We start from the raw sequence: 24,818 nt of genomic DNA on the forward strand, positions 1-24,818 counted from the left end.
CTAGTCAACTTTAAAACTTTGCCTTTAATATATATTAAAAGTCAGTAAAATGAAGTGATAAGCATAAATCGGTTAAATGGAATATAAAATATTTACTGAACACTGTTGTGTATAAATATTACTTTGATTAAAACGCCAAACCAAATTTATTCTTAGTAAAGGGCAATTTAAAGAAATGGGATGGTTTAATTTAAAATGTCCTTTTTTGTTCTTTATTTAAACGGGTTGAGATCTTTGTCCCTCCTTTGGTCTGATCGGTCCTCTTTTTTTGAATTGGTAGCACTGATATCTCTTGCCACATATTGCTCATAAGCCGCGTGGTACACTGGAAAAAAAAGGAAGAACGAAAGGGTGGAGGAAGGGTGGAGGTAGCCATGTCCCACAGCAGCGAGGATTTATTAATATTTTTTCAGCATTGCTGCCACTCCCCAAACCCCATTTTCCCACCCTTCATTCAGCCTTTTTCACCGTTTTTTATTTTTTTGTTGCATACATTTTGTAATTTCTTTGTGGAACTCTGCTCCTTTGCCTCCATCCTGCCCCGAACGAGTCCTTTGCCTGTATGGTATCCTCGCTATCCTTGGCGATTTTATTCATTCATTTATTTGCGCTTTTCTACATTTCTTTTTTGCACCCATTCCCCCCGTCGTGCCCACTCTTTAGTTCAATTTCTTTGGGAACTTTCCTTCACGACTTTTCTTACGTTTTTTGTAATAATACCCACGCTTGGTATGGGAATTTCGATCGGAAGTTTAAACAGTGATGGTTTATGGTGTTCCGAGTACCCTAAGAGATATGGATTTAAACATTTCATTTTATGTAATTGATTTCCTTTAGTTATAAAGAATTTTAAAATCGCTGGCAACTAACTTGCTCTTAATTTGAATAGTTACATTTAAAAACTGTTTATACTGTATGCTCGCGTTTTCATGTTCTCATAATAAGCTTAAGTTTTGTTTAAAATTCCACATATTCACATGTTTTATAAGTCTACAAATTGCTTTACTTTGAGAATCAAAAAACTATTCTCTTAGATTTTAAAAAGAGTTTTTCAATGAAATTTAAAACCAAAAGATGGAAGAGTATATTCACACTTCTACTCGTTACTTTTCCCACTTTCTGCTACGTTTTTTCTGTGTTCATTTTGCTTTCTTTTGCATTTTTTCTTGGAACAAAGTTGCCGCTTTATTGTTTCGATTTAAGTTACTTTGTATGCTGTCAACGTTGGGTAAGATGGTTATATAGCGAGTGTTGGCTCGGAGGAAGGTGGCCTGAAATGGGGTTCAGGGTGCGAGGGATGGTGGTTAAGGGCAGGTTCTCTAGGGGTTTGGGTTTCCAGTTTGTGGGTGGCCAATTCCTTGGTCCGAAATCGTTTGGGAGCCGCTTTGGGTTTCATTGTTGCCTGGTTTTATTTCATTGCAAGGAAATAGGGGGAACGGAAAATGGACCTGAGGCTCTGAGGCTTGTACTTTGATTTGTGTCGGCCCCACAATTTCGTTTCGGCCCCGCATTGAGTTTTATGCTCGTTTAATGGCTGCGAATTTACTCGCTTTATGCGTCTTCGATAAGCATTTATTAGCGCCATGAAAATAAGGGGAAGGACATACATTGGGTTTTGGGGGGAGTGTGATTTTGCAGCGAGGGTAATGGTTACGGTATTGGCTTACTTTTTACTGGGTGGCCGATGGGGCGTATGATTTATTTTTATGTTATTCATTTATTTTTTATGCCTTGTCTCTCGCCCTTATTCTGTTTTCGTTTTGGGACTTTGTGGCTTCATCTTTGGGGTATTCGGTAAACCTTATGGAACATATGCTGACAGTTTTTCCTTTGGGAACTTGTCTGGTGAAGTATTATGGCAAATTAGGTGAAGTTTTTTTGTTGGAAAAGTGCTTGACAGGAAGTGGAAAAAGTTATGGGTAACCCATTTTTTCATGTATTTTTAATTGGTATTTTGAAGTGGCTTTTCTTTATTTGTAGGGGTTATATTTAGGTATTCAAGTTATATTAATTTAATCTAAGGCAATGGTATTCAGCTTTAACCCAAGTAATTTATAGCCTGGTCCCACATATATTATATAATTAAACTATTTCCCTAATTTATTTTCATATTTCTTATAAAGCAGTTTCCTCTTTAAATTGGTTTCCCATCCATTTTATCCTTTTTCAGCTCTCCATCTCTGCCTCTTTTCCCATCCCATCTCCGATGTTTTATCCTTGTCACTGCCGCATCCTCTTTTCCACAGCCATCAAGAGCACAGACCCCTCTTTCTCCTTGGCTATATTGCAATTTTTGCTGCTGTTGCCCATAAAACTTTTCCACAATTTTTCCTCCACTGGTTTTCTTTTTTTGTGCCCTGCCACGCCCCCTTTGCAAGAAGGGGATGTGGGCGGTGTAGGGACAACAACAAGGACAACATTTACTTGTCTGCTTAACTGCAAAGACAAACCTTACCCAAACCCCCCCCACCACCCAATTTTTCTCCCTCCAGCAAGCTGCTTTGCCTGTCATCTAAAATTCATTTTTATACTTGTATTTTCTCTCTTGCTTTTTTTTTTTACTTTTTTCCTATTTTTTTCCTGCTGCTGCTGCTTTTTTATTTCAGTTCGTTTTTGCCATTTTCTTTTCTTGAGCCATTTTTATTATTTTTGTCATAAGCTCGCATTCGGTGTCTGTGTGTGTGTGTGTGTGCGGGCGGATGTGCTTGTGTGAGTGGCGGCTTCTTTATATATTTTTCATTGTGCCACGCAAACCCCCCCCCCCCCCTGCCCCATTGCTCCATCCAAAACTCACAGAAGTCAAATACGTTTTAATATCTTTTCTCTCTTGACATTTTCACTACAGTTATGTTGCCATTTTTCCTCTCCTCTTGTGTGTGATTGTGTGTGTGTGTTGGGGATATATGTCCTTTATGCTCGTTAGTGTGTGTGTGTGTGTGAGAGAGTTTTTCTTCGCTTTTGGAGCTCACAGCTTCACGTAGTCGAAAGTCGCGCCAAGTTTTCCATCTTATTCTTCTGTGCGAAATTATGTCGACCTGTTTTTGTGGCTGTGTGTGTGTGTGTGGGGGTATTCCATGGAAAACGCATCCTTCGCCTGCTATAATGCCCCTCGTTATATGTGTGTTGGTGTGTGTGTGTGTGTGGGCGCAGCTTAATGCCTTTTTCCCACCCCACTTTCGGCCACCCAACGTCCTTCGCTGGCTGTTGCAGGCTGCTGTCATTGTAGGAGCCAACATGTTCGCTTTTCCCCGGCTCCCCTTTCCCCTCCTCTTTTCCTCACCCCTTGCGAAAAACCCAATCCTCAGTTTTCCTCGGCTCCCCGCACATTTCCACATTTTCTCCTCCATTTCGATGCAAGCGTAACATTTTGCGCCACAATTTTCCTTTTTTGCTGGGTTGTCTTTTGCGTTAGCAAGAGAATACACTAAAAGAGGATCCTGCTAAGTTATAAGCATTTAAAATTTATTTAATTAAGTAATTTATTTAATAATTGGTGTTTAATTATCTAACCTTTGAAAATTGTCATTTTATTTACCTAATTCTTTATCAGTGCTCTACGTTTGTATTAAACATTAAATGCTATTAAAATATTTTTTAATACATTTTTTAAAAGTGTTAAATAACACAATATAAATATAAAATTTTTTAATAAATTATCTTTATTGAATTTCGGTTAATTCAAATTTAGATTGAGTACAGTTAATTTAATCTTTTAAAACTTAAATATTTACATCATATGATATCATATCATATCATATCATATTATATCATATCATATCATGTCATATCATATCATATCATAGCATATTATATCATATCATATCATCATATATCAGAATAATATTATAACATATATTGTATATCAATAAATCACTGATATTACACGTTGAAATAACTTTTATAGTTTCTTATAAATAGAGTGTTTAAGATTCCAGCGCTTTTCACCCACTTATTTCGTGAACCTCCCGCCCCTCCTATACCATCTTTCCACTCACTTTGTCCCTGTCCCTGGGCGGCATGCAATTTTTTCCTCCGTCTGTGTTTGCCTGCTCTGACTTGAGCTTTTAAAAATATTTTTCCTGAATTCTCCGCTCGCCAAACACACGGAAAGTTAACCAAAATGTGGGATTTACTTATGTACCAGTCGGTGTACATAAAAAGGTATGCATGTATATTCAGGGGCTACTCTATGAAATGGTCAACAGAGACCCAAAAAGCCACCCAACCGCTCACAGAACGTGTAAACATTATGCAAACATTCCCGCCCACTTTCAGACAGAGAACATTCGGAATTACAATCCCCAATTACCATCACCTGACTGCATAATTAAATACAAAACGATTTTCCTTTTAATCTGCGGATGCAGAACAGAATGGTGAGCACAAAAACGATGACACGCCCCCCAAAAGGCCCCCCAGCCCTAAGCCGAACAACCGCACATAAATAATTAAAAAGGAAAATTCCACAATTGCAAAAAGGTCAGGGCATAAAAATTACGAAAATCGAATATTAAATTACCAACAGCAGGGAAAGCAGAAAATGTCGTTCTGCCGCAGTCGACATTTGCTCGACTTAACCCAACTTAACTGCTTGACAGCAAATTTTGTAAAATGTAATTAACCAGCGCCGGTCCTATGGTCGAGGAAAATGGGGAAAAGCCGAGCTGGTAAACAACCAAAAGGGAAAAAATTGGGGGGCGAAGGACGAGAAGGTGGGCAGAAATAAAAGCCAAACGAAATGGGGAAAATCAACAGAACTCGTTGACATAATTTTCAAGCATCTGAAAGGGTGAGAGGGAGATAGCCAGTTCCGAAAAGGGGATGAAAATGGAAAAGCCTTGTGTGTGTGTGTGTATTTAAGCTTTATGGGTTTCACTTGCTGCTTTTTGCTGGGAGCCCAGTCGAAAGAGCTGGACTAGGAGATACCCGATACCCGGTTAAGTCCACAAACCGCCAAGAAATTACAGAAGCCCAGGGGAAAATTATGTTAACAGAGCCGTAACAGATGCGAAAATGTTTAAATTGAGTGGGGATTGAAAAATTTATGTTACGTCTACTGAAGCATAATGTAAGATTTACATTTTTAATTTATTCAAAAAATAAATAACTAAACGCTTTATTATAGATCATGTGATACAATTCTCTATCGTAACAACATTTTTCTAATCTATTCTCTTTTATATAATATTTAATTTAGCAATTACCTTAGAATCAGAAGTACAAACAAAAAGCCTTTCTAATATGCCACATAACACTAACCAGTACACCACACCTCTACTGCCCTCATATCATTACTAAATAGTGTTTGGGGTGGTCTGTTATTTTTTGGGGGTTTCGGTTTTTGGTTGGCAACCATTTGTTGAACCTTTTCCTTTTTATTCTCTTTCTGTTTGCTCGGCCACAAAATTTGCGCCTCATTTTCACAGAGCCCCACCGCAGTAGCTGGTGAACGAGACAGAGAAGGACCTTTCTCGTTAGCTGTCTCACTCGCTGAATATACCTGTCTCTACCGCTGAATATACCTGTCTCTACCGTATGGCTGTCTCTTTCGCTCTAGCCGCACGTGGCCTGTCAGGAAACATGCTAAGCAGCGGCTTCCACATGCTGAAAGTCATTTTGATGGCCCAACAAATTCATTCCCGCCACCTCTCGCCAGTTACAAACCACCCGAAGGGACCCCAGGGGCCTTCAACCCTATACGCCACCCGATACGTATGCCTTCCACCCCCCAGGCCACACTTGGCCCACCTCAATTCAATTTAACTTTCAACTTTAGCTCTCGCTTTCTCTCCGCTTTCTCCACCCCCCGAGCTGGCTCTCTCTCTCTCTCTCTCTCTCTTTCGAGCGGGTTTTCCATTATGGCATTTTTCCGTAGGATTCACATCCTGAGAGTTCTGGGCGCCCAGTCGACTCCCGCGTTTGTCGAACGCAACCAACGAGCGGGCGAACCGAACGGCGAACGGAACAACGAACGAACAGCTGGCGAGCGAGTGCGACGGAACAACAGCGAGTGGGCGAGTGGGTCGGAGCGCCAGACGCTCCTGGGTTTCAGATTGTGAGTTTCGTTTGCCGGTTCGCTTTGGTTGGGTAATACACTCACAAAATTGTACACACTCTTAAAAAAAATTAAATTTTTTTTGTCTATAATATGATTTTATATATTATGATATATTATTAATATATTATCATATTATATTGTAATATTATGAGCTCTTATATAAAATTTAATATAATATAATAAAAAAGGATCTTATCAGATTTTAGAAAACCTTTGATATGCTTATAATTCCCAAGCAGTGATTCGGAATAAGCATTGTATAATTTGGAATAAGCATTGTATCATTAATATTGGATCCTAAATTTGATATAAAAATCTTAGGATAAAAACAATATGTTGTGAAGCTCCCTGATGACTCTAATAACTTTCCTTTCTTCAAAAGCTGTTCAATACTTTCAGTGTAAGGAGTCTACTTTATATGGATTGAGTGGGTGGCCTCCTCTCGCTACTGATTGTTACTGTTGTTGGCAAACGACTGTGCTTTTATCGTTTATTTGTGTCTGAGCTGGGGAGTTGGAAATGGGGTCTGCAAAAGGGGTTTTGAGTTCGTTTGTGGACGGTGTATGCTGGGTGGTAGATATGGGATGTACTTCAGAACAAGTGCCCAAGCCGAGCACCTCGGACCAAAGAGGATCCCAAGAAAATCGTTTAGCGGATAAAGTCTTAGGGGTAGAGCTGCCCCCAGGGCAAAAAAACTCAAGTTACGAGAGCAAAAAGGCAAAAGATGAGCTTTTACCCCTGCAAAGTACCAGGCTATCAGATTCAGTTACTGGTTTTTAAGCCCAGAGGTTTTAAGCACAGAGCTCTAAAGTCAGAAAATTTAATAATCTCAAAAAAAATTATTTTAAATCTTTGATTCGTTATGAATCTAATTAAATTATTTTGTGTACAACAGAATAATATTAAATATTTATGAACTATTATTTAAGACCGATATGTTAAAAATGCTTAAATAAAATATGATATACGGAGTTTTTTATGCAAATCCCTGTTTTGCAAAAAGGTTGTGTGATGTTTATTACAATGACAAACGAGATCAAAGAAAAAGTGAGAAACAAAACCTTTTTAACCCTACATACTAAATTGGTTGACTCTTTTTTTGTGCCTACCTATCCCCAGATGAGCCTTTTCAGATTCCATTACAAAGTCCATTAATCTGCCGGCAATCACAAATCGAACTTGCTCAGTGGTTCATTTAGCTGTCAGGCCCAGTCTGGACCGAAAGGACCAAAAGGAACTCCCTTAAGCGACAAACAAATATTGTCTGGGGTTTTATTTAACGGACAGTTGCCAGAATGGCAATGCTACCAAATTCAATTGCCACATCCGCCAGCGACTTGTCACGGGTGGTTGAAGAAAGACGCTTCTGCTCCAACCACTTTAGAGGGATATGGATGTTTTCTGTTTTATTTCTGGGCGCGTAGTTCCCGGTGCCCGAGATCCTTGAGGGTTGCTCTCGCTGTTGTCATGGTCACTCGATTGCTGCAATTAATATTAAAAATGATTTCATTCCCGGTGGCTGGTGGCTGGGCCTCCAACCCCCGGAACACCGGGGAAAAAGTCGTTGTGATCTGTTTGTGGCATGGGTTTCGGCACAATATAGAGTGGGTGACGGGATGCCGATTCCGCATCTGATTGCGATGGTGATGGTGGTGTGTTAATGCATATTTCAGACACGTGCTGGCTACGCTTCTTTGATTTAATGCACAAGGAGCTGGGCGGCGACTGGCAGTTGATGGTTGGTTGGGGAAAATGGGAAAATGGTTTGAAAAAAGGTTGCCATCGAGAGGAGCGGAGCAGAAGGCAATGATGAGCGGCTTAAAATATTTGTAAAGACCTTTTTATTAAAAACAAAAATCGGTTTTAAAGATTATTTGTTTGACTGGCGGGCAAAGAAACCCCACTCCCTCGCCAATCCCTCCGCCTCGAGACCCTTTGTTTGCCTGGGCGTGATATTTTAATTACGACCTGACGATGTCTGATGTAGATATGTAAATTCGAGTGTACGTGTGATTATTGAGTGCTTTGAATGCTGACTTATGTTCCCTGGTGGTGGGGTGGGCCAAACGGTGCTGTCTTGGGGCAGACGCACACAAAGGGTTAAATATTCGAACTATTAATGCGCCGGCGGAAATGGAAAATGGAAATTTACTACCCAAAAAGTTTCACCAAAAAACTTACCCAGAACCCCGGAGGTCTGGGCGTTCTTGTTCTTATAAAGTGGCGAACAATGAAAGGAAGTGCAAACTTTATCAGACGATTTGAAAGGAAATGACTTAATTAATATTGAAAAATGTTCTGGACTTTATTGGGTGGAATGATAGTGAAATAATAGGATGACCAACCCTTGAACATTTTTGCTGAGTGGATGAAATGTAGTAAAAATAAAGGGTTCTTTAAGATATATTACAAGAATTCATTATTTAATATTTACGAACTCTTTTGTATTTTATGCATTTTATATAGCACTTTTTTGGTTTAGTAGGTGTTTTCTGAAAAAACGTTTTCTTGTAAGATATAATTTTTTTGGAATGTTAATTGACAAAAGTTGTTTCACCTTGCATGAATTAATTCACGCATCAGCTATAAATTTCTTTATAAAGGTACAAAAAAGTTACTTGGGCATTCCGATGAACTTCAGTCTCTAGGGCTACAAAATTAGATTTAAGTTTAATTACCTAAACGATTTATGGATCCCTGAGGTGCTTTCCTGATCTATTAAAATTCCTTAAACGTATTTTTATTTCTTTTCTTATCCTTAACTATTGTTGGCTGAATTATTTTGCTTATTTGCGGGACATATGCTATTGTATTCCCCCTCTTTGTGGATATTCCCCTGGCATATGCTCTCTAGCTTGGACCATAGATGGCATTTCCTGACCCTCCTGATTGCCCTGCCCCCCTTTTCACCCCCTCCATTGTGTTGGCACTTGCGAGTGCGTTTTTTATGCCATGTTAAGGCCACTTTATGCGCTTTTTATGAGTCCGCAGCATCATAAAAAAAATTCTTTCCCCACTCATACACACAAATAGTTATGCTTTTGTGTGAACTGGATAGCGCACACACAGCCATTTATGATTTTTTCCACTCGCTTATATATTTTTATATTTATTGATTTTGTATTAAAAATGTAAGTGCGGGCTTTTAGTTTGGTTGTTTTCTCCACCCAGGATGGTGTAAAGTTTTTTATGATATTGAAATAAAGCGATACACATTCAATAAATATAAATAAATAACGTTAAACAGAACGAAAGGTTTTCAGAGCTGCATTCTAAAAAGAACGAGAAAAATGTTGAGTGGGGAATGAAAAGGTGAAATCAAATATTTTTAAAGCGTATTAAAAGGTGAGGCAGATTACTTTGGTGTTTCGAATATGTGATTCATGAGTTTTCATCTTAGGAATATATTTTGAAAAAACAAAATCTAGTTATGTTTTAGTATATTATTTATTGAGAATTTAAATTTAAAATATTTAATTAACTTTATCTTTTTTCTTTGTAAGTTTTCTCTATTTTTCTCTGACTTTTTGGTCAGTTAGTTTTACATTTATTTAATAAGGGTATCTTATCGTTTATATCAACTTCTAAAGCATTTTCCCTTGTTTTTCTTCTGAATGTAACATCGCCAAAGGGTAAAAGCAAAAATATATGCTGATATATATATTTACAAACAGGCGACGATTGCGACTCGATTATTTACAATTTGATTTTATTTTTACAGCCATTGACAAACAGGAGGGAAAAACTCGGTGATACGGTCGTGTGAATGTGTGTGTGCTTGTGTGTGTCCCTGCCCGAAAGGCATTTCCCGGCGCAGTGAGAAAAATCAATCAAAATCGATTTAAAAGCACAACTTCCGTTGCGGATTTACCAATGTCCGTGTGTGCGTGTGTGTGCCATTCGGCTTGTGGGTGTGTGTATTGTGAAAATGTTACCAATTTATTTGTTTTTATGCCCTCGTGTGTGTTTTATTGCCTCAGCTTTTGTTGCTGTCATTGTCGCTTTGTTGCCTTCATCCGAGTCCATTTCCCATTTCCCCCATTTCCATCCCATCCCCAAAAAAGGGGAATCACTTTGCATGCGTCCGTCTTCTGCTTTCACACACATATTTGGTCAATTTTCAATAACGGAATTGAGGCACAAACACCCGCACGTCACACCCACACATAAGCAGGCACTGAACGCATTTACAATTGGATTTTTGTGTTTTTTTTAAGGGTAAAGGATTTGCTCGGGGACTGGAAGGCCGAACAATAAAAGAGTGGAAATGGCATAAATACGTAATTCAGGACATTTGAATATTTCATAAGGACATGACCCACATACAAAATAAAACACACAAAAATTATTACAATTCTCTGGTGCTCACACATATTGGAAAATTCTTGTGCGTGTGTATCGGAAAATCCTGCTTCAGGGTGAAGGAAATTTGCTTTTATTGCTGATAGTTTGCATTGTAATTGAGTGGAAACAGGACAGAGATATGCAGGAAAAAGAGACGGAGAGAAAAGGAATCTATGAAATACTAAAATATGAGTGTGGGAGTTTTCAGTAGTCAAATTACTTGTTGGCCCAGATGAAAGTGTGACTTGAGGAAATCACTTGAGGATAATAACTTCTGAATGGAAAATTGTAATTGAGTTTGGCAGGGAAAGATGAGACAAAAGATGAGTTGGAAGTCACTTAAAAGGCAATTATTATGGTAATATTCTAAAACATTTTGTCTTTTATTTAGTACTTACTAACTATGGATTCTTTTTATGCTAGATATAAAATAAAATCAATTTGTCACTGCAAAAAATGTGCCAATCTAAAAACCCATTGACTTGGAAAATGTATTAGACTTTAAGAAACGTGTCGCATTACAAAAAACTTCAAGGGGAAATCCCAAAACGATAAACATCGATGATTACATGCTGAAACAAGTGACAGCTTTCACTTTACCAAAGATATCACATTGCTAGCATAACCAATAAATCACAGGATGTCCATAAGTCACACCTTCCCACATTCATTTCTCCTTGACTTCGATTAAATTGACACCGAACCCGATATCCCCCGACCTTCGGCCCGAGATATATGTAATAGATAGGAATCGCAGTTGGCCAATTACTGCCCCATCTCCATCGGGCACGCAATCCTGCACCACCTGAACCACCAGTACAACCACCCGAATCGCCTTCTGACATTTGGCATCACTTGAGTGCGCGGCCACCTGACAAATACCTCGGATATCATTCACGCCGGGAATCGGAATCATTCACTCATATCGCCAGCCACTGATTGGCATTGACAGACGTCGACGCAGACGCGTCGCCGGGCAACTGCAATTTTGTATCTTGATAAATTACTTATGACTGGCCCAGACATTGATGGGTACTCGGCACTCGGCGCTCAGTTTTCGGCGGGGGGAGGCCTCGGGCACGCAGCACAAATCACTAAGTGCGCACCTGAAAACATTCAACGATAAGTAAACAAGGTGCGAAATGGGCGGAGAGTGTTGGACCGGAAGAATACCCATTAAAAAGTGTTTAAAATAGCACAAAAGAAACTTGAATTTTGAGAAGACCTATCGTAATAATAATAAAATCTTAGCTGGGATAGAAATATGTAAGCCCAAAAAACTGAGATCCAAAGATATTTTATTATTACGAATTTAATATAAAATCATTTTTATAAGTGGAAGATATCGAAGATATAGATAATATAATATATTATATTATTGGATAATATATTCAGGAAAGAATTTTCAAATTATATATTTATTTTTTTTGGAACCATTAAGTATTCAGGCAGTTAAGATTCATTAAAGTTTTGATACAATTTTGATGGAATTTCTTTTAAGAAGGTTCTGCTTTAAATAATTATAGAGCCTCTTAAAGGAATAACATCTATATTTTTCAAAGAAATACCTAAGATCTTATAATATTTGTGGAAATAAACAACCATCCCAGTGAGAAGTAAAAAGTAATATTTAGAAAATAAGTCAAAAAGAGTTTGACAAAAAAAAAGGGTGCAACTGAGGGTATACCAAAATGAATTAGTAATAATATTTGCTTGTTTGCCTTTGTATAGCTTATTCTTCCAACTTGCACATTTTGCGTTCTTTATTTTTTTCGCAAAAGTTTTTCTCTTTTTCGCCATACTTATAACGATTTCGTAGCTGTTTCAGTGTTTTGGCAGCCAACAAAGGCGACATCGAAATGGGTTGCTGGGCGCTACGAAGGGGGCAGAAAAGTGGGGAAATCGATGAGACGACAACTTGTGATGGAGGTTTGGATATATATACTTATCGAGGTATGGACGCGGTGGAGGCGTCGCCGACGGCGTCGGTGGGACAGTTAATGGCGACAACGGCGGCGCACGTCTGGGTCTGGAAGCCCCGACTTTGGCGACGGCGATGCGATCCGCTGATGGTAATGGTGACTCTGGTGACGGTGTCGTCGACCAGACGAAATCCCGCCAGCAGGCGGTATCGGAGAAAAATAGTGGCACACACAGCTAGACGACAGACTCCTTGGGAATGACAGAGGACCGAAAAAACAAACCAGGACGAAGGACCCCATCCCCCAGCAGTTGAGTAAATCAAACCAATTTCAAAACTCAACTAACCAAGCAGACAATAACAAATCACGTCCAACGAAAAGAGGATGTGATGGATGAAGCATTTACTTAATGTTTGAATGACTCGAAACGAGGGGAAGTGTTCTATTAAATTGGAATTATTTTACAATAGGATTTTAGAAATTAAAGATTTAGTCAAGCTTTTAAAAACATTAGTAAACGTAATGATCCAATTTCCTAAACTACAAAATAATTGAACCGTATTTCGAATTATATTAAAATCCAATATTCTCTCATTTTTATTTGGTTTTTGAAATTCAAAAAAAAATCATTTTTCGCATTATATTGAAGTTTAATATCCTTTCCTTTTTATTTTCACTTTTATTATTTTACAAAAATTAAAGTTTTGGTCAATATGTTCTACTAAATTACAAATATATTACACTATGCTTTTAAAAATTTAAGATTTAGTCAAGCTTTTAAAGAGATTAGTAAACACAATGAGTACATTCTTAAAAAATAAAAAAATCATCTTTTATCCATTTATTATTTGTTATTGGGAATATTGGTTATAAGGCTTATGGTTCTAAAAAAAGAGCACTGTACTGTAAAAAACAGTAATATATTTTTTAGATGTGTATGTAAACGAAAATGTATACTTAATTGTTTACCCAAACATTCAAAGGTAGAAAATTAAAAAATATCAGACAAAGCACCAGTACTCGACCCTTTAATTAGAAAATCAAACATAGCTTTGAACGACAAATAAATGGGGAATTTTTTTTAGCCATCGATGTCAACCTCCGTCAAAACACAATTTTTTATGAATTCAATCAATGAAAACATAACTGGCTCTTCATCCCTTCATTGCAAATATATATCAGCCAGACAAATCGAAATTACTTTTGGCTAGAGGTTTGGGCTTTCATCCAGAATCCCGCCAAATGGAGCGGGTGAGATTCTTAATAACGACTTCCGAGGGGCGCTTAAACTGTTTGCTCTTGCCTCGTTGATTGTGTTTTTTCTGCATTTGTTTGTTGATGTTTCTGATTCAGAATCGACTGCCGCCGATGCACACGCGCCCATGGTAAACACACTTGAAAAGCGATTCAGTCAACAGTTCAGCAGACAGTTGACTCGTGGAAGACGGCCCCCCAAAAAGAATGCTGACAAAGGGGGACATTCCACCCACTTAGCCAGCCCAACCACCCACTGTTGTCCTTGGGTAAACACGCAATTTTCCACTTTTTCGACCGCTGCACGTGCTGAGGAGCGGCAAGAACAATGGCAACAATCAGTCGATAAGTAAAATTAAAATAATAACAAATTTCTGAAAGAAGCACCAGTCAAATATAATCAACGCAATGGGAGAAAAAAATTTAATCGAGTGGTAGAGGGGTGCGAATTCAATGGAAAACCGATTTTCCATTCAACTCATAAAAATTATTTCGCTTACGAATTTGTTTAGAGATGCGATTCGATTTTCGTATATTAAGTAAAAGCAAACCGAGTGCGTGTGTGTTTCGGTTTTTGTGTAGGAATGTTGCCTCGTATGTTTGTTTACAATGCCGGCAACAAGTTGATGGCTATTGAGTGGGAGAGAATAAATATGTTTAATGATTGTTTTTATAATTCTTCCCAAAGCCGAAAAATTGCGCAATTCCCTTCAATGGAAAATGCCCAAAAGAAAACAACTGGTAGTGAAAATATTCACATCCTCTTTGATAAATCAATACAGAAAATCAAACCTATCATATCGGCTATAGCCACCAAGCAACAAATTGCTCACTTCTCTGGGTGTGTATATAAAGTTCTCTCTTTGTATTCATTGTGTAAATGTTCAAGGAAACCGAAAAAGACCCAGTCTGTCTTTTGTCCTTTTCTATGCCACTCCATTTTCCCCTCCCCCCAAAAATAATGGGAAAAAAATAAGAAAAGAAAAGCTGAAAATGTTTCGCCCACTCTTCGCTGGCCCTAATCAAGTAACCCGAACACGTTCTTTGTTAGATTTATATGGAAAATATATTTTTATACATGCAACCCAATGAATCCCGACCCGAAACCTCCGCCCCAACCACCCACTGGCCCACCCACCACCGCCCGCTGTGAGAAAGCTGGCTCCTTGGGGGTGGCTAGACTTTCCCGGCTAGTCAAAAGTGATATTTTACATATTTTCCGACAGTTTTTCCTTTACTCTCCCACTTTCCTGTCCCTTCTTGGCTGCTCCTTTTTTTTTTTCTTGCCGAGCTTTGCTTGCATTTTATTACTTAACGCTTAAGTGTGCTTCTTAGGAGGGAAAATGGTGGGTTTTTTCCTTGCCGGGTTTTCTGTTTTAAATTGAAAAGTTGTAAAAGGATTTCTTGGGTTGCTCCTTTTTTTTTAGCTCTCCTAGAGTTTGGCAAATTAAACACTTCTTTTTTTTGGGAAATGATCAAACAGAAAACTTTTATTTAACAAATATGGTGGAATGGCGTGGAATAACAGCGAATGGATGTGAAATGAAACAATGGGTGGGGCGAATGAAAACAATGAAATCAGGTTTTATCACAATTACCAGCTGGCACCGCCCTGGGGAGCCCAACCACCGCTGGAAGAACCACCTGAGGACCATCCGCCACTGGAAGCTCCACCGGAAGACCAGCCACCACTGGAAGCTCCACCGTAACCACCGCCGGGTGCACCACCCGAAGACCAACCACCGGAATCACCAGCTCCAGAGTCCGATTCCGAAATGATTTTGATGATCTTCACGGCAGCAGGTGCCTCGGCACCACCACCTCCTCCAGAGGACCAACCGCCGCTGGGAGCTCCTCCCGAAGACCAGCCGCCACTGGAAGCTCCACCCGATGACCAACCGCCGCTGGAAGCTCCACCATATCCTCCGGAAGAGCCGCCATAGCCTCCACCATGACCTCCAGACGAAGCCTGCTGCGAGATGATCTTGATGATTTTGATCTCCTGCGCACCACCGCCATGGCCGCCACCTCCTCCAGCAGACCAGCCGCCGCCGGAACCACCTCCAGATTGCCAGCCTCCTGAACCACCGCCTCCTCCCGATTGCCAGCCTCCTGAGCCGCCGGATGGAGCAGATTCGTGGATCACTTTGATGACTTTGACTGGTGGGGATCCACCACCGCCATGGTGATCAGAGCCATGATCAGAGCCACCGCCGCCATAGCTGTAGCCACCATCTCCGCTGCCATGTGAGGATCCACCGCCACCACTGTAGCCACCGTGGGAAGAGCCGCCACCACCGTAGCCACCACCACCACCACCTGCTCCACCGATGAATCCTGCTTGAGCCACAGCGGCCGCAGCCAGCAAACAGACGAAGATTTTCATGTTGACCTGATGGAGATGAGCCAAAGCGTCGAACTGATGTCTCTGCCACCTCGTGGTTACACTTTTATAGAGCGAACCACCGCGATTTGGTGGCGGCCTTGTCCGGAAGCAGCACGCAAGTGGTGCAGTGCAACACCACGGACACCCCCGGGCCAGTTAACAGTATTAACACAGGCTCGAGTGGCTACGGCGAAAGCCTCGGTGGGTTGATGTCGAAAGACTCTCCCCTAACCTAACCGCAATTGAAGGCTACATTTGCTGATCGAATCAGTTGGGAAATGGATTTAATAAGTGAAATACGCTTTCGTTTGGGGCAACATGTCATTAAAAGATGGTATGATATGTCATAAATTTTAGACGGTTATTAAAATATTTGTTGAGCTGTGGGTTTATGTTTTAAGAAATTAGTCTTACATATGTAACTGCTGTGTATATTTTCTCATTTAGATGAACTAATTTTTTTTTCCGAAATATGTATACTTTAAAGTAATGTTGTGAGTCGTTTGTTACATTTTAGGTAGTTAATTTATTTTTTTTTTTAAAGTAATATGTTTAAGTCTTTGGTAAAACATTGGATGTTGAATAAAACAGACCTACTATGTAGTAAATTAGTATCTGGTAGAGTATCTCATCAGCGACTTCGCTCAAAATTTGTTATACTTTCTCGTGATTTGTTTGGATTATGTAATCAAATACACAACCAACAAACAAATAAGCGAGCAGGCAGCCAGCATTATTTTTGGCGCTTCGAGCGCACTTGAATGAAGTTTTTCCCCCTGATCGCACAAACATCTGCCCGTGCCCGTGACTCTGCCGCCCCTTTCCGCCGATCGAAGCCGTGATTAATGAGTGCGGAGTTCAAATCGCAGGTGATCGGGCCCAGGTGAGAGGACAAGTCGACGGGCAGGCGAGGTTCGTGCGCTTTCAACTGTCCCTGACATCGATTTCTGGGCTACCGCTTATAGTTGTTACGCATGCGATTCAGATGGGGTCACTCAATATACACACGAAGAAAATCCATTCAAATTGGCCATCAAACATGTAATACTTATTTTAAAATCCATTGTCATATCAAACATACTATAATATTATCGGGACAAAACCCATATTAAGAAGATATATTTTAAAGTATTGAATTAATACTTCTCCATGGCAAAGTATTCTAAAGATTGTTTAAATTTATAAAGAAAGGTAAACAATTAACATTTAAGCGCTTATCAGTGCACTACAATTAAAATAATTTTTGAGGTAAATCAATACCATTTCTAATTTTTCTCAGTGAATGAAATTTCCCTTCTGTTTATTATTTTCGTTTTTTTCCCGGTGCATTGTCTCCTGGTTTTTTCGGAACCCATGCCATTCTCTCCTCGTTCATTCATCTGTTCCAGCACCTTTGCATCCATTCATCGATCATCTAGCTGGGGGCTACAGTTCTCAATGAGACGTCAAGTTCTCATTAAGACGAGAGCCGCATGCAAATGCCAGATCAATTAATCAATTTGTTTTGCCAATAAATACGACTAAATATGGCCAACGATCTCTGCCAATAATGATAAATGGTTTCACCAGCTTGGTTTTTCTGCTTTTGCAGTCCATTTGGCTTTATGTTATTTTATCTCTTTACATTTTCACTCGGCCAAATGAATTCAATTAAGCAAAAAGAAAAAAAAATCCCAATAAAATTAACGTGGGAATATTTTTTGGCCTGCGCTTGGCCACGCATGACAAATATGTCAAACTACTTCGGGCCCCGCGAATTGTTCCCCTTCTCTGGGGCTAAATAGACTACGCATGCAACGTATTGCCAGTTTTATACTCATGTTTTTTGCTCAAGGCGGAAAAGACAGGCTTGAATGGGAGATAAATTAAAAGTCATTTATTTTCAAACAGTTATAACTCTATTGGGGGCCAGATATTTTTTGAATGACAAGTGGAATAATAAAAAGCATAAATTAATAGAGGTTCACCGCTATTTAAACTTATAAATTTTTACCTAATTGATTTTTAGAATTCAGAAAATATAAAAATATGTAAAATAAGATGGTAATAAATTTCAGTAAAAATGAATATACAATGATGTAGCTTTTAGTCAAAAACACTCTTTTTATTTGGCGTTTTTCAATCGTAGTTTTGTTAAATCAAGACGTACAGCTAAAAGACCGACTGTTTTGAGCAGCTTGTTTCTAATGCTAACGATCCTTATCTTTTTGGGGAAAATTAATTTTTTGACCAATTTTCTCACTTTTTATGCGAAAAATGGCAAAAATTAAACATTTTCAGATTTTAATGCCGTTGGATTGGAAATTAAGCTACGAGCTCAACGATGTATGACATTCCACATTTCGACCTTTACTTGCATTTTGCCAGCCAAAACACTGATTTTTAGGGCGAAAAAGTGGGATTCAAATTTTAGTCAAAAATACTACATTTTTGGGTTTTTTAATCGTAGTTTGTCCAAATCAAGGCACACAGCTAAAGGAACGACTGTTTTGTGCAGCTTGCTTCTTATGCTAACGATCCTCATCACTTTGGGGAAAATTTATTTTTTGACCAAATTTTGAATTTTTTATAAGGGATAACATCACTTTTTTTGCGAAAAATGGCAAAAATTAAACATTTTCAGATTTGTACGCCATTGGATTGGAAATTAAGCTACGAGCTCAACGAGGTATTACATTCCATATTCAGACCATTATTTGCATTTTGCCAGCTAAAACACTGATTTTTTAGGGCGAAAAAATGGGATCCATCTTGAATACAAAAATGATCAATATTTTTGCAGTTTTTTAATCGTAGTTTAGTCAAATCAAGGCGTACAACTAAAAGAAAGCCTGTTTTGAGCAGCTTGTTTCTAATGCTAACGATCCTCATCTCTTTGGGGAAAATTTATTTTTTCACCAATTTTCGAATTTTTTATAAGGTAACATCACTTTTTTAGCGAAAAATGGCAAAAATTTAACATTATCAGATTTGAATGGCAACGGATTGGAAATTAAGCCACAAGCTCAACGAGGTATGACATTCCACGTTCTGACCTTTGGTTGCATTTTGCCAACCAAATCACTGATGATTTAGGACTGAAAAATGGATTTCGATTTTGGTCAAAAATACTCCCTTTATTCACCCGAAGCTTAGCCAAAATCAAGGCGTTCAGCTAAAATATTTAGATATATTTTATTAAATAAGAAGACTTTGAAACTAAATAGATTTCTAGCGCTTTAAGCTGAACCCCTGGGAAAGTTGCTTAGGGTTAAAATGGTGAGCTTTTCCTTCGCCCTTCTCTTATGTCACATTTAGCAAGTCTGACATTTGGTGGAAATATTGTTGGAAGTATTTGCTGGTCGAAAAGTGAAATAAAGTTGCAATTCCTGCAAGAGCTGTCAAAATATTGCTGCTGTTGCAGTTGCTGCTGCTGTTGCTGCAGTTGATATTGCAGTTGCTGCTGGGCTCGGCAACCTGCTGACTGTTGACTGCTGCCCGTCGTTTTCCCATGTGAATGCTTAACCGATTGCAAGTGCTTACCCTCTCGCCCCCGACTAACCCCTTTCCATTTTCCCTCCCCCCTTGGCCAGTCAACCTGCCTGATATTTTTACCAAAAACAATTTCGACAGTCGCGCATTTTTCACGCTGCCTCATTTGCAGCGATTTTCAATGCGATATTTGTTGCTGCCGCTGCCACCGATTGTTGTTGCTAGTTGCAGTTGTTGCATTGCCTGTTGTTGCTTGTTCACATAACCATAACTCCGCATGGCACCTCTACAGATTGTGCTAAGTTTTTCCATACCCTTTATTTAATTGGTAAATGGTTTTTTTTGATTATATAAAATATTAATATTTTTGGTATATTAAAAGTAGTTATGATAATATATAATTAACATTGTCATCAACTAAAATAGTAATTTAATTTGATTCCTTACGTCTAATTTGATTTTACATTATTTAAGCATTTTACTAACTTTGTAAATATTACCCAAGCTCCAAAAATATTAGCTTCTTTAGTTATCTTTAAACCACTTAAAAATAAATTTCATTAAATATCTACCAAAAGCTTGAACTATTGCAAACTATAAATATTTTTTGGAACTATGATATAATATAACAGATTTCTAAGTTTTAAGGTTTCAAGTTATTTATTACCTTATTTGTGGAAATGGCTTGTATAAATTTACATATAACTGTCCTTAGAAATTTATTCGATTTCACCACAGAATATTTGATTTTCAAAAATGTAAAAAATATTATTTTGCAAAATCGAACTAGTTTATAAGGTTTTTAAGGTATCTAGTGAGCTTTCAAGATTTTCTTCTCAGCTATTCCCTCACATATGCTGGGCCCCAGTCGACTTTTATTTCGTTTGATTTCCTCGCCTTCAGGATCGTGACACACCGCAATGGATGTTGCAACTGTGGACTGGAGACCGGCAAGCAGAAATACTTGCGATTAGCTTGGCCTGGCCCTAAATGAAATCGGCGGCCATTGCAGTCATAAATGGCTGGCAAAACCTTTGCTAATATGTCATGGTCCCATCGAGGAGCGATGAACGACGAACGACGAGCGGGTCAGCGCGAAACATTGGGCAATTGGCATTTGTCGAGTGTTCGAGTGCCATGGTGTATGGAGTACTATACTGGGGTGTTATGCGCCATGTCATCGAAACCAGTTTACCGTTAGCACACACATGTGGCACAACCAGTACAGTGGTGACCCATTAAAGCAATCAGCGGCAAACACATGTAAGTCAAGTGGCAAACAGCGGGGCACTGGAGTCCCAGTCGCAACTCCGATTCCCGCCTCGATTTTGGTTACGGTTGCGGCTCATTACGCAGTTCGCTTTGATTTGCATAGCGATTGAATGGAGTTAGCCTAGCCGAAATGGAGTTGGCCCCTTGGGAGTTGGCCAGCCAGAAACCGTCCGCAATCCCTCGATTTTCCCCCTTTGGGCCGGCTCTTTGATTTGTGTGACATGTGCACAGAGAATTATTTGCTTATTGTTAAACATTTGCGTTTGAATAACTTGTAAGCTGTCAGGGCGACACTGGTAGGATTAACCCATAGTGGGTAATATCTTCTTGGGCTGTGGGAAATGAATGGAAATTAATGAGGTCTGCGGAAGAGTATATCATTCTCTGTGGGTTTTTTGTGGATATTGAATTAAATGGGGCCTTGAGATTTATTTATTTATGGATGAGTAAGCCAAGATTAAATGGGCTTAGGTCCTTAAAGAAATTTGGTAGACAATCTTAAAGACAACGAAAAAATTTATGATACATATATTTAAAAGAACATTGAGTCTTATATATCTAAGACGTAACTCAATTTTGTGTTATACGTTTTAAATCATAATAAAAACCAAACCAAAAGACCAAGAAAAATTAGAAGACTTTTTATATAATTTTTTTTTAAATTCGAAAAATGTATTTAAGTAAAAGATTTGTTTGTATCGATTTTTATCATTAAATAAAATTCTGCGAAGCTGAGGTTGAATGAAAATAATTCAAAAAAACCAATTTAGGTATCATTAGAAATTACATAAATATTTTGTATATTAATTTTGTAAGTCAATGGATATCAGCGCATACTTTTAATTTTTTTAATTGCCCAATGGGTTAATGATTCCAGTTGGACATGTAGTTAGCGTTATTGGCGATTGTCGATTGTCATATTCGGGCGGCATTCCTGCACCGTCAATAGTCGATTGTTGAGGCCGTGCAACCGGCTTATTACCGACTGTATCAGATGGCCGGAGACACTGAGACACACGCCGCGTATGCGCAATGTCGATCCCATTGCATTCTCGGCCGTTTTTCGATTGCTTTATTGCATTTTCCAGCGCTGCTGCTGACCATGTCACATTCGCTTTTCGTCTCAATTGCAGCTGAAAGACAAATTGCGCACCCTTGGCAGCTTGGAATTTGACTTTTTGATTGACAACTGCACCGATCAGTGATCAACGATCGACAACGAAATCCAAGTAAAGCCGAAAAACCAACGATTGGTTTCGCAAAGCACTAAAGTTCAGTTTATTAAACGTTTGCCTGGCTTTTCGGTTGACCTCGAAAACAAATTCAATTATGCAGAAAAAAAAAAGAAACGAAAATTTGTTTGCCAAAAATTTGCGAGGCACCTACGCCGACTCCAAAGCAATTTGCCAACCAAAAATAAATAGCTGCGATGAAGACAAGACCCAAAACACGGCAGCCAAAAAAATAGCGACAAATATCAGAAAGTGACGGCAGACCCGCTTAACCCTCCGACGCCCGATTAACCCACTCCCTTTACAGCGGAGACATCAATGCCAAACAAAAAGACGAAAAAAAGTGAGCGACTGGCAGGGAAAACGGGGCAAGTCTTCATCATTTCTTCGCTCTTTTGCTAGCGATCTCCCAAATAAAATAGAAATCCAAGTGAAAATCAATTGCAGCTACCAGAGAAAAAAATGTTGGAGAGCTGGCCATTCTTTCAGTTTGGTTTCTTTCAGTTAACTCGTCAACTTCGCCGCTCTAAGCCAGAAAATCACAAACAGAAACTGTGACTGAGCGACGGACACTGAGCCAGCTGACGTTACAGGTTTTCAAATCTGGCACATTAATTTTAAAGACAAATGAAACGAAAATAATACAAGATGAAAGCCATGCCTAGAAAGCAACGAAGTCAAAATGCTCTAGCAATAGAAATTGTGAAGTTTCGCCAGTAAAGAGTATTCTTTTTAAATATGTTATTTTATTTTATACCCCAAAAATACATATTACAAAACAAATTTTGATTGATGGTAAATATTTGAGAATAATCCCTAAACTGTTTACTCTTATTACAAGTATATTTATCAGTATATATTTTTCATCATCGCAACAGGTCGATTATCCATATCTTCGTTGCAACTTTATATAACAAAACTAACCTGAATGGACTGAAAATATTTGATAATAATCTTTCATCTCTTTAATATCTTTACTATTCGATTTATTTAAATATTACCCATTTTATCATCATCGAATCAGGTCGCATATCATCGAAAACCCAATCCAAAACCTAGGGTAACGATAACGGCTCACCTCGATGTGGATGGTGGACCACCTTGTGCGACCTTCTTTTCAGATGCCGACGTCGGGCAATACAAAAATAAAAACAATAAAGCACAACAGCCGAAAAGCGGCAACAATTACCAGCAACAACGGCGGCCAACAGACAGAGCCGAAAGATAATAATGGCCAATAGTTTTACGAGTCGCCCGAACATCAGAGGCCGGGCTTAGAGTCCCAAACAAATACTCGATACTCGAATTTCAAAGCTCACTGCAAAAAGATCGCCAATGGCCAAGTTAACGTTAACTCTAGCGTTTGGCTTTACCTCAGTTTCGGTTTGAGTTTGAGTTTGAGTCTTAGCCATTTGAAAGTCTTGTGCGAAATGAGCGTCAAAAAGTCAGATGGCAGATGGGTGGGGGGATCGGGATCAGAGAAGGGGCACAAAGTCGATGGAGGCCTTTCCTTTTTGTTATTTCTGTACGTTTTGTGTGTCACTTGCTGCGAAAGTCGCAAAAATGTAAGTTGAAAGTTGAACGGGGCGAGATGTTCACACCAGAAAATGGATGAGAGGGGTTCGGGGTACCTTTGTATCATTAGCCTTGGCTTGGTTATCCCCCAGGAGGTCTAACTCTAGCTGCTATTTTTAGGGCACACATGGGAATGGGAATCCCAATTTAATGGCTGGCAATTGACCGTAATTAAACATGGAGAAGTGAATGGATTATGAATGGTGTTGCGAAACGTCTGGATGATAAAGACATTTCAGTGGAAATTACAAATATTGAAATTTCTAAATACTTAGGCCGTCACCCGAATTATACGCTACATAATAATAGATTTACTTGACATTTCATTATATCTTTTAATTACGTTTTTTTATACTTACAATAGTTTACAGTTTTACATAAATCTGAAAAGTGCATCAAGTTTACTAAGGCAATTGACATAAACAACAGAAGATTAACGAAGTTTGTTGCCATATTTCTGAGAGCGTTCCTTGGCTTCTACTTGTTTCAGCAAATGGTTGGAAATTTAACAACGACACCCGCTTTTGTAGAAAACGCTAAGGAAGGTTAAAATAACAAATTTACAAGTAAAATATGGTTGACGAATCAATTACATATGGACTAAGTTTTTATTTTCAAGCAAATCAGGTAATTATAAGAACTTAGTAAACCATTTTTTTTACACAAATGCTTTTAAATGTGTCTTACATTATTCACAAAACATTTTTTCCTTACGCAGTTGTTTTAAAAATATCCTTTTTTATGAAGGGCAGGATATTACGAATTGTTCACTGGAAGGTTCATTAAAACATAAAATGTTTGTTAGTTTAAGAACAATACATTCTAATTACTGTTTACAAAACAAAAATAATAACACTTGGTATTATGATATAATAACTTTATTCATAATATGAATACAATAAGCAGGATGATCGCCTACAAATTTAAGTAAACATGAATCAAGCTGAGTATAGCTGCAGGCATGAACAGCAAAAGATTAACGTAGATTGGTAGCATCGTCACTTTTGATGGAAGTTCGCTGGCTTGTAGGTTTCTTAAAAGTGTTTTAAGATACTTATCCCCCAAACGGTTTTATAGGACACTGCGGAATTGGCTGACATTAGGGTTGACTAATACGATTACATCGAACGAATGTTTGAATAATTAACACGATGTGGTTAATAAAGGATGGTAAGTGGAGTTTTCCAGCGAATCCAGAGAGTTTAACTGCTAAGTAAAGATTTAATAATACAAAAGAATCTGTAATATTTTATTTTAAAGGGCTGAGTGAGTACATTATTACTGGTATTTATAAATTTTAGGTT

At 38.6% G+C, this 24,818-nt stretch overlaps 3 protein-coding genes across 3 annotated transcripts; 1 reads left to right on the forward strand and 2 right to left on the reverse strand.

Moving 5' to 3' along the window:
* Positions 1-1,319: 1,319 nt before the first annotated feature.
* LOC119552535 lies at positions 1,320-1,585 on the reverse strand. The gene is given in 2 exon segments (XM_037862154.1): positions 1,320-1,510; positions 1,513-1,585. Coding segments are annotated over 2 exon segments (264 nt in total).
* A 10,510-nt stretch (positions 1,586-12,095) lies between these two features.
* LOC119554722 lies at positions 12,096-12,875 on the forward strand. The gene has a single exon (XM_037865737.1). The coding sequence runs from the start codon at positions 12,262-12,264 to the stop codon at positions 12,583-12,585; it is 324 nt and encodes a 107-aa protein (XP_037721665.1). The 5' UTR covers positions 12,096-12,261; the 3' UTR covers positions 12,586-12,875.
* Positions 12,876-15,047: 2,172 nt separating this feature from the next.
* On the reverse strand, positions 15,048-15,975 carry LOC119554721 (loricrin). The gene has a single exon (XM_037865736.1). It carries the CDS (start codon positions 15,962-15,964, stop codon positions 15,173-15,175), a length of 792 nt encoding a protein of 263 aa, XP_037721664.1. The 5' UTR covers positions 15,965-15,975; the 3' UTR covers positions 15,048-15,172.
* Between the last annotated feature and the right edge of the window lie 8,843 nt (positions 15,976-24,818).

The sequence above is a fragment of the Drosophila subpulchrella genome, chromosome 3L (genome assembly GCF_014743375.2).
Source record: "Drosophila subpulchrella strain 33 F10 #4 breed RU33 chromosome 3L, RU_Dsub_v1.1 Primary Assembly, whole genome shotgun sequence".
NCBI classification, from domain to species: domain Eukaryota; kingdom Metazoa; phylum Arthropoda; class Insecta; order Diptera; family Drosophilidae; genus Drosophila; species Drosophila subpulchrella.

Coding starts and splice junctions, on each gene's coding strand:
- LOC119554722 (XM_037865737.1), top strand. CDS start 12,262: ATGGGTTGCTGGGCGCTACGAAGGGGGCAGAAAAGTGGGGAAATCGAT.
- LOC119554721 (XM_037865736.1), bottom strand. CDS start 15,964: ATGAAAATCTTCGTCTGTTTGCTGGCTGCGGCCGCTGTGGCTCAAGCA.